Source organism: Pavona decussata, unplaced genomic scaffold, assembly GCF_977016875.1.
Source record: "Pavona decussata unplaced genomic scaffold, jaPavDecu1.1 SCAFFOLD_55, whole genome shotgun sequence".
Lineage (NCBI taxonomy): Eukaryota > Metazoa > Cnidaria > Anthozoa > Scleractinia > Agariciidae > Pavona > Pavona decussata.
Window position 1 is genome coordinate 1,438,856 of NW_028145477.1, and position 11,033 is coordinate 1,449,888.

Genomic DNA, 11,033 nt, shown 5'->3' on the forward strand with positions numbered 1-11,033 from the left:
ACTCGCACCCGGACGATCCTGTATCGATAGCAACTTTCGAGAGGTTACCGTTACTTTGTGCCTACTCGCACCCAGAGATCCTTGGTCAATGTAGCTCACAATCCAACAGCAGACATCTCAACCTAAAAACAACGAAAATCTGGAGACTGGGGTAAAAAATCGGGAGATTGATTGACCAGCAGACAAAACCAAGTAAACACGGGTGCAAAACATGTGGGCTCCCTGCATAAAGATTGTTATTAATATTGTTATTAATATTATTATTATTATTATTATTATTATTACTATTATTATTATTATTATTATTATTATTATTATTATTATTATTATTATTATTATGAATGCAAGAGATTCCATAGCCGCCTTGTGTTAAAGAAAGCGGAGATGACTACGCTACAACCATTTCTTGGAGGAGGGCGAAGGTATCCTTTGCCATTCTACGATCAGCCTTACTGTGTCTCAGAGGAACCAGGAGAAAGAGAAGAGTAGCCAATATGTCTGACATTGACATTACATCGGAAAGTGCGCAAGCCAGAATTTAAGTAGTGACTTTTTTTGTCAGTCTGAATTATTTTTAGATAGTCCTTATTTATTTATTTTTTATTAACTTTTCGACGCTTTTTAAACTGTTGAAAGTGAGAAATGAAGTAGGAAATAGAGCAGAAGAGGAGAGAAGAAGAATATCGCGTTGTATGTTTATAAGCTTTGTATTTTTAGGCTGGATAATGCAATGTAAACTGAGAATGTCTTGAGTTGTTATCCATTTCACGATATAAATAGTGTACAGTACGCTTAGAGTCATGTTGATTGTAAAATTTATTTTATTATTCGTTATTCAATAAAAAATTATTATTATTAAATTCTTCTTCTTCTTCTTCTTCTTCTTCTTCTTCTCTCTTCTTCTTCTTCTTCTTCTTCTTCTTCTTCTTCTTCTTCTTCTTCTTCTTCTTCTTCTTCTTCTTCTTCTTCTTCTCTCTTCTTCTTCTTCTTCTTCTTCTTCTTCTTCTTCTTCTTCTTCTTCTTCTTCTTCTTCTTCTTCTTCTTCTTCTTCTTCTTCTTCTTCTTCTTCTTCTTCTTCTTATTATTATTAGGTTCATCAGCAGTTTCCGGCATTTTGAAAACGTGAGACTGGACAAGTGGTAATGAAAACCTAATTTAGTACATCTAGTTCTAAATATGTATGGTTATGGACTGTGTTTCCAGCGAACAGACCGATGAATTAAGGGTTGCTTACTAACCGTAACCCCAACCCTCCATATAGTCACCCTTACCTTACCATAAATTATATCCTCATGTGCTGGGGATTTGAAAGGTCAGGAGTTGGTCAGGTTTTGGCCTTTGTGAACCAGAATGACTCACTCAAAATGAGCTTCAAAATAGTTTTTGAAGGTGCCATTTATGCATTTCTGTCGGACCAAAGCATGAACAGTGATTGATTGAAGCTGAAATTTTGCCGTCGAGAAGAGTCCTTGAAGCACTAAAAGTTGAACAAGCCTGATACGGCCGGACGCGCAGTGACGATTAACTTCAACGCACCAATGACAGGGTCACAGTCCATTTGTCGTCTTCTTTTTACTCTTAGCCTGTGAACATCCGCCCCCTCCCCCGATTTTTTTGAGGGGAGGGGGCGGATGTTCACAGGCTATTTACTCTTTCTTCTGACAAATCGTACATATATGTATGACTGGGATTTAAAGGTCTTTAAAGAAACCAGTACCAACTGGGAAATTGACCGTAGGTGGCAAGACTCTATAAAGACTGTTGGATCATGAGCTAGTAAGACTGACCCAGGATCGTCCGGGTGCACGTGCGAGTTGGTACAAAGTAACGATACCTCGCGAAAGTTGGTTGCGATATACAAAATTTGACATAAGTTTGAAGCCTAAGAAAATAGCGATCTCAAACGTAACTTGACTATGTGCTAAGTTGTCAGGAGCAAGTAAAAATTGTCACCTGAAAAGAAAGTGATTCATGGATTAGGGCTATTAAATCTCGATATTTTTCTAAGAACTAGCTTGATTGGAAATAGAAAAGAATCACCTTATTTGTAATTGTGCGACGTTTAATTTCATGCTCGTTACGGGGTTATTAGTTAAAGCCTGAGACAACGTTCTTCAATATGCGAAGACTACTAAATGTCGCCAAAATAACGAGGACTTCTGGGACTTCAAAAGCTGATGGTAGTTACCTAGCAACCTGTGTTACTTATACAGCGTAACCATAACAACTGTACCGCAAACAGTCGGCCTGTCTGCTTGATACCCTCGTTTGACTTGCTGTCAGGATTGCAATTGAAGTTTTTTGGTAGCAACTTAATTCATATATCGTTTATTTAACAGGGGCACGGTTCACTTCTGTGGATATTTGTTCGAAAGGCGTTGTTCGTCTCACTGAATTCGGATTTAGTCGCAAAGAAAATCGAAAGTTTTCTTCGTCAAGTTTTCCCGCTCAAAATTTCGTAACACTGCAAAATTTTGTTTTCGAAGGGGCAAACCTGTCGTTAAAATGCGAAATTAAATAAGGCCATGCAGCTACAATAACATTTTCATAAAACTAACAAAAGCTTGTAAGGTCCTAGTCTGAATTCATCATTGTGGACTAAAATTCTGGTTCCTAAACGTTTCTGCCACTCAGATTTTCAGTTTAAGCATCCGAACGATCAATCTGTTTTAGGGTACACAAATATATCTGTATTAAGGTTAGTTCAGAGGTGTCTCGAGTCCAAGCGATGTAGCGCGTCCGGTTTGAACTGTAGATACCTGAACCCTTGTATCAAATAAAAGCTTATACAGCTGGCTATCAAACTAAACCTTGAATTTTAAAATTGCCGAATTTTTAGCGCTGTTTTCTCGAATCAATTTTTTCACTTGGAGGAGCCACTTCAAAGAGCTAAAATGTAAACGGAATTTGTTCGTTTGCCTTCAAATTTGGACAGTAGCTTATAAATAAGTAACATATAAACAACAAAAACGTATCTGCGAATTTTTTCTTTCGAAATATTTTTTTCTCCGAGAGCGATTTTTGTACGATCAGTCCACATTTTTTTCATCCTATTTGGAAAATGCTCTATAACTTTTCATTGCGATTGGATATGGCAAAACGCAGACGTCACGTCTTTTTAGCGCTTTGGGTCCGGAAACTGAGGAGCAAATTAAATTAACAAAAAACAAAATTCGCTTTGACTTGTAGCTTTAGAAAGGTGATTCGGATGCTCGCATTTAGAGGTCGTGAAAAATTCGACAAGACATTTCATTTCAAACTTCTTGGTATAGTTTGATAGCCAGCTCTATAAGCTTTAATTTGATATAAGGGTTTAGGTATTTACAGTTTAAATTGGACGCGCTACATCGTCGCTTAAACGCGAGACACCTCTGAAGGTATAGGGTAACCTTAAAAAGGCCTCGAAACGATCACAGAAGACAACATTTTTAGGTATTTTGCTGACATGTTCTCGTTGGTTGACCCTGCTTGCAGTTCAGCAAACAAAAACAAATTGAGGAAAACAAATCCATTATCGGAATACTTGTGTCACTTGCTGATTGTCATCTTTGTTCAGACAGTGGATTTAGTCCTTTAACTTTATTGCGGTTCTACTAAAAGTTCTTAGAGATTAACTGAAAGAGTGGGCAAGTCAGGTGTTAAATTAAGGTGCAAATTATCCTTTAGCTCTTTATTTATAATAATAACTAGCTTTTCCCACAAAAGCTGTTTTGTCTACAACGATTCAAAGAAGCATTCATTGTATTTTTATTAGAGTTAAGTATTCGCTTCCGTTTTTCATTCTTATTTATAAATAAGACTGAAGTGCGGTATGTAATAAGCTTTTCTAATTTTAACGCACGGCTAAACATTGGACACGTTGGGTATCAAAGAAAATAATTTGGGATTTTTATTTAAACATCTTGCAATGCTCACAGTGAGCCAAAAATGCGGTAATGCTGTAATTAGTTTGCGCACGGTGAAGCAACTATTTGAGGCTGAAGTTTAAGTAAACATCTTACCCAAATTGGCTGTCTATGGTTAATGAATATCGAGACTGACTTGAGGAGACAGCTCCTGGGGCGTCTCTCAGCATTTTCAACATCGCTTTTCAGTCTTTTTTCGAAGTTATTTTGAACAAATGTTTACACTTTAATGACGTCATTGGGAAAGCAAAGACATCCTTTTGAGATTTCATTGAATTGCTCTTTATTTGGAGCGACAAAAAATGCCAAATGAACGTTTTTCCAGCCAGAAGTTTGTAAATATTGTAGTTCAGTTAATTTTCAAGAACGCAAATAGTTCATTCCCGGCTCTCCTAAATAAAATCAGAGAAACCTTGTAGAGTTTTATTTTTCTTTTCGAATAAACGCTTTATTAATTATTGTAGGCTTTAGAATTGACAGTCTTTTCTATTGAGAAAATTTAAATTAAGCGGTTGCAAGTGCAATATGCAAATTTACGTCTCTAGTGGTTGAAGTGTTACAAAAGCACCTGACGGGGTAGAAAGGAAACCGGTTTGGAATAAACAACATGATTCTTTCGAAGTTTTTTGCTAATTGGTTGGTTGGGCGCGATGGTCTTCATTTATCTCGCCCAAGATTCAATGGCAAACAATGTCGATCAATTAAATCGTTGTGAAAACAAGAAACCTCCATAACAAAGGACTGCTAAGCCAAAATTATTATTCACAGACTTTTTTCACCGGCCGCCGAGATCGGACCTGTTAAATTTTGTGTCACGGCTTGAAGGATCCTAAAGTTATATTCTTTTCTCTCATTTAAGTGTCCCGCGAAGAGGCAATATTTCATTTCGAAGAGGTAAACGTGTTAACATATAAACTTAACGGTAGTGGAAAGACTAAAAGTTTGTCGTGTGGTTTAGCGGACGATTGCGAGGGATGGATGTCCCAAATCTCACACCAATATGGCCTTCCGCCGCTGGTCCCAAGGTTCCAGACTTTCAAACAAAGCAACATAAAGTTGAACATCTCGATATGGACAGCGCTCTGGCTTGGCTCAGGAGAGAATTGGTGAGTTTATTTGTTTCCCTCACCTCTTAGTTTTTCTGTGCCAACTGACGTGCTCCTAAAACGTGTAAATATTGTTGAAGTGTACTCATAACTATATACCATACTTAGTGCTGTGAGTGACAACTAGAAGGAGACTGTGCTCCGCAGCTGAAAGCGCAATGCAGTCTACCGGAGTCGGCCGATTAAACCATCGAAAACTTTGCTCTAAAATCCATGTTGCAAACTTGCCGACATTTATAAGACCGCCTTCAAAATACTTCTCATTTCAGTTTAGCGTTAACCTGTGCGTCTTATTTGACAATTCTCTTCTCTAAACCTGTTATTATCCTACATAAGCGGACATTTTAGACCGCAACGCGATTGACTAACCACACTTTTTTTTCGTTAAAGGTTTTGCCGAGACTAAGATGCGATTTGTTTTGACTAACAATATTTCAGCGTTATTCTTGTCGCTTGTTTTCGTAACGCGTTTCGTCGATGTATCGGGCTTGTTTTCGATTGGTAAAAATGTACTTTTTCAAAAGTTCCGTTTGTTGTGAAAGAGAAGATGTGTTTGCGGCTCAGAGGGCATCAAATCACTATATTTACTCCATAATGGCACAGGAAAAAAAAACTAAATTGTGTTTGTAGTAGATCGTGTTTCAAACCGATCAAATTCGAGGAAACTGAAGTGGGTAAATTATTGAAAACTACCCAACTTCGTGCGAATTGTCATAACGCATTTTAAACGCTCCATATTTTGGTTTCGGAGGTGTTAAGCGCATTATATTCCCCGTGTATCTCACGATTGTGTGGTTTGTTTTTAAAGCAGGTTTTTTTGGTTGGAAATACTGCCTCAGATCATGAGAAAAAAATCCTGGCCGGCAGCGATTCATGGTAGAATATCTTTTGAAGGGCATTCAGTTTAAAATTATAACTGTGTACAACTGTACCTTATGGAACCTTATTTCTTGGGTTCAAACATTGCGAATCGATTATATACCCCACAGACAAACTTTAAACGGATTCTTGACCCTCAGTTGTGTTTGAAAAGCAAAAAAAAAGACCTGAAGGATAAAACCTTGGCGGGGGATAATTATATACTTGATTACCGGGTCATCACAGCTGACACGGCGGTAAAGCTTCAGAACATTAATCATACAATATACACCCAACATAAGTTATGGAAATGAATGAAGGGAGACTTTTAGATCCAAACATCAACTCTAGCTTCCCAAAACCTCGTCTCTTCCTCTAACCCTAGCGAATTGCGTACCGTATATATACGATCATATTGGTGCAAATCAAAACATTGATTTTTTTTTTAATATATAAACTTTCGTGCGTAGAGTAAATTAAGTGACACATCCAGAAAGCGTGGTCAGATTAAAACTTCAAGGAGACATTCAGCACGACCTTAATTATAGCGCCGAGAATTACACGGTAGATTTGCTTGTTTATACACTCATCCGGTTCATAGCAAGAGGGCATGCCCTATTAAGTTTCTTTTAAAAAAGGCTGTTACTTAATTTGAGAAATGAACAGACAGAAGTTTATATTCTGTAGACATAACTGTATCGTTCATTTACATTTTTGACTCGTGAATAAATTTGAAGTTGTCAAAAATAATGGACAGGTGACGTTTTTGTGAAGAGAAATATGACGTTCATATGTTGGCGGACTTGAAAAATATAAACTTAGGAATATAGATGTACGTAAAATTACATTTAAATGATCCTACATAAAATCAGTTTTGGCAATGGTGTTGCGATCATAATGTTAGTTCATTTCGATTATAATGTAACTCAGCAGTTCTTATCTGACTTCCGTAGGTTGACCATAAAAAGCCGCCGAGAAATATTGTCGATGCAAAAAAGTGAATTTAAAACAACCTTAAAAACGGCTCAATATTACAACATTAAAACTCTCTAAAATTGAATTCGAATGGTGGAGCAATTTTCCTGACGAGTACGTACGGGTGAAATCAAATGTTCTGTCCTGCTAATGCTAAACAAGCTTACTAAATCATTCTTTATATTTGTGAGGCGTATAATTATTTAAAAAAAAATACAAATTTAACAATTGGATACGAGATGATAGATAGCCAAGGAGGATCGCAACGACGAGGTTCGTTATAAATTTACTATCCCATATCCAACTGAAGTGCTAGTGGAATAATTGCTTTGTTAACAACCGAGAAATACGGCTGCCAGATCCTGTTGATTTCGTAGTTTTTCAGTACAACCAGAGGACGTTTGAACGATGGCTATATATTTTTTTATGTTGGGCATGGTGTTTAATTAACAATTATTCTGCGAAAATTTCCTGATACTTGAGCCGTAAGCCGAGTGCGCTAAAATCGGGGGATATTCCGCAAGATTGAGCAGGATAATTGTTTTCTTATTCAACGCATTCATAACAGTGAAAACGTACTTTTATTTATATTGCAGAAAAGCTGGAGATGATCTTTATTTTGCCATTTTTCTCTCCGATCGACACACGAAATTACATATATCACGGGAAATCTGTTGAATAATGTGTTGCATAATAACCTAGTTTTTAAAATACAGCTTGTTCCTCACTAGAGATGGATCAATCGCGCTTGAGTACCCCAATGACCAGAGAGCATTAAAGCAGAATAGTTAAAATCTTTTTTCCTCGCAATCCCACACCATTTTATGCTGCTCTAAAAGGCCGCAAATTTGTCTAGGCTAACAACGTATAATAAGGATTCTTTAGCTCAAAAACAGGATTTTTTGAGGGGACCGGATATTATTCCCCGAATTTACTGGGGCGGAGCTGCTGCTGGTTTTCTGAAAATGCCAGCTGGCCTTTTTTCGATCAAACTTTTAACGACGTATATATTTACCCCCGAAAACAAAACGGATTAGTTTTTCAGCTTTGCGAAACGGTTTGTGGGGAGCTTTTGGGCGGGTAAAGAAAACGTAGTTTTTCTTTAGAATTAAATCAGAATTTCTTAAGTTGTTTCCGAAATGCGGAGTGTACTACGCATGATAAGAGGAACAGACTGAACGATACAACGTAGAATTACGTTTTAGAGTGTACTATATTTCGGCTGGCCAAACCTGCCTTCTTCAGGTACAATGAGAATTTGCATTGGGACATGCGCTTATATTACAAGTATTTGCGTATTTGCGCAATAACGGAACTACGTAAAACTAAAATGATTCGCAGTATAAAAGACTGATGAAGCAAATGAAATAATAAAAAAAGGAAAAAAGCTAGTAAATTTCGTCGCGAATATTCAAGTCATGTGGAAGAAGTGTTCTGCCTTTTGAGATTAGAAAGCTAGGCTTCTCTTGTCTTACGAATTCAGTCTCGGTTGGAGTAGACTCTTTCTATGTACTACGCGGCCCACTGTTATGAACTGAAAAGTAGATGTCATGTTTTTGCTCTTTTTCACAGGCAGCCATACAACTTCAAGACAGAAACATGCACAGGCAGCTGCTGGCCATGCGCTCAAGCATCTGCGGGCTCAAAGATGAGCTTAAAAGCGAACGAGAAACATGGGATATGGAGACACAACAGGATGAACCACTCAAAGAAAAACCTTGTCAGGTATATGTTACCAAAGTTGAAAGCGTACGAAACAACAACAATCGAGATGAGCTTAGAATAAACCACGTTAAACAAGACTCTGGTATATTAACTGATGAAGAAGTTAGTGACGAGGAGCTGGAACAAAGTGTGAAACAAATGCTGAAGACTTATCCACCTGCTGTCAGACCAAGGAGCAGTTCATTTTCCGCTACCGCCAAACGCTCTAACAGCTACCATGGTCACGTGGTAAAACTGAACGAAAACGTTGCTAAGGAAACAAACGATCGAAAACCACGTGCTGTCTTCCGCGCTCGAGCGAGAAGCGTGGCTGCCATAGAAACCGAACGTTTGTCAAGTTCGTTGCCATCACCACGTCGCTCTTCACAGAGTTTTGCAGATACCGTGCGGGTTAGCCGGTTTGGGAGCATGCCTGTGATTAATGAGATGCCAGGGGATGCTTTAGAACGCAACACTTTCAGATCAAAGACGTTTGCTATTTACGGATACCGCCGCGGGTCGGAAAGCGTTGACGACGACGCTGTCGCATATCAGTCCTCTTTATCAGTTTCCAAAAAGCTTCCAGCGTTTGGTCCACTCACGAGACATGGAAGTCTGCCTGTTATGTACAGTGCTGGTAGACCGAAATCCGGGACTGAGTTTAGAAGCTCAAAGGAGAATGCGAGAATCTTTAATAACAATCCGATCAAACGTTCCACGAGTCAAATAGTACTTAGTAGGCCAGCGTTTGAAAAAGCAAGGGAAACAACAGAGTCCAATCGGATAGAACCTTATCGACTCTATAGATCTACAAGCCAGATATCACTTGTTTGACATCTGCGCATGCGTGGCATTGAATTAGAAAGTAGTTTCAGCTCCGTTTGGTGTGACTATGGATCCGACATGTATTTTTGCTAAATTATTGGGTTACTATGCACGTTTTTGAACTCTGGGATCTAGAATCAAGACGAGTGAAACAAGCGCAGTTTGTCCAGGCAAAAAAATTCTCAGTCAAAATTCAGTACTCGAATTAGATCAGATTTAGATAGACATTTAAGGATAAAAATAAGCGAGAAAACACGTTTCGATGTCGCATAACATCATTTTCAAGTGACAGAATAATTTTTATTTTATCACTTGAAAACAGGAGTGAAAATGATCCTGCTTGAAAATGGTGTCATGGCGACATCGAAACGTTGTGTTTTCTCGCTAATTTTTGTCTTCCTTAAATCCAGTATCAGACAGATTTGTACGTGAATCCTGCCTTTTAAAATTTAAGTTTTGATACCATTCACAATTTCTTTTTTGTAAAAGGGATATTTTAGTGTAGGTTTTCCTTTGTCAAGAAGATAATTGATAAAATAAACTGAAATCAAACTTCCCACTGAGCCTACGAATGGAAGAGCGTCAAAAGGGGAGCCTGTGCCAGGTGCCTCTTTTCTCTCTTCTCCCTTCCCATTGGCCCCGCGCGCCTCGTTACTTCACTCACTCCAGTCCCTTGTTTGTCTCCACTCGAGCTCAAAAGAGGCCTCTGTGGCTCCTCTGTGCAGGAAGCGAACACGAAAATTAAGCCCGGGGGACTTGTCCCTCGCGTTTATTTTTCGCGCGCACTTTCAGATTTTACCTTTCTGTCGTTTCTGTCGCGTGTCAATTTTGCGTGATGGTGTAGATTCTTCTCATCCCCCCACCCCTCGCCTCTTATGGCCTTAGCCGGACTTAAAACGACTACTGGGGCCTGGGGGCATTTAAAACCAAAGAAGATTTGTACAGTGATTTATACTTACAATAAAATTCTTATGATCGGTTCAAAAGTCATGCTATGGTCGCGTCGAACTCAATTTAATTAAGACATTTTATATTATGAAGTTCGTCTGTAGCTCGACAGGTGCCGACGAAAGTCGAAATTAATTCAGTCGTGCCAGACATTATTACAAATCAAGTGAAAACCTGCTGTTACATACTAACAACACGCCGAAATAACCGCCGCCGATGTAGTTGCTGTTGTTGTTTTTATTTTTTCGATGGAGCTCACGCTGCAGTCCTTTATGGTGGTCCATTATTATCATAGAAAACCCGTTTAAGAAAATTGAAAACGTATTGAAAATAAAAGATCACTTTACGACATCTCATTCTGAGAAAAGAAATTTATTGTGATTCAGTTCGGCCCAGCGTTAAGCGTCAAAATAAAAATTAATTTACACTTCTACTAAGGGAGTTTATTATGTTGTTTTTTCGTTTTCGATTTAATTTTTATTATTATTATTATTTTCTTTAATTTAAATTTTCTTTATTTTTTTTATTGAAATTTATTTACATTTTCATTTTTTTCTTAATTTTTTTAAAATTCAAATTTCATTTCATTTTTTATCTTTAATTTCAATCTTCCAATTTTTATTTTGATAATTTTTTTGTATTTTTATATTTGTGTATATTTATTTATTTACTTTGATCTTTTTTTTTTAATACGCTTTCAATTTTCTGAAAT

General features: G+C 37.7%; 1 protein-coding gene and 1 long non-coding RNA gene across 2 annotated transcripts in view; one reads left to right on the forward strand and one right to left on the reverse strand.

Moving 5' to 3' along the window:
• Positions 1–11,033, reverse strand: part of LOC146480182 (uncharacterized) — an 80,469-nt gene that overhangs the window by 53,334 nt on the left and 16,102 nt on the right. The window lies entirely within an intron of this gene.
• LOC146480186 (uncharacterized) lies at positions 4,427–9,543 on the forward strand. Its single transcript, XM_085109968.1, has 2 exons — positions 4,427–5,011; positions 8,417–9,543. The coding sequence occupies exons 1-2, from the start codon at positions 4,880–4,882 to the stop codon at positions 9,380–9,382; spliced, it is 1,098 nt and encodes a 365-aa protein (XP_084966094.1). The 5' UTR covers positions 4,427–4,879; the 3' UTR covers positions 9,383–9,543.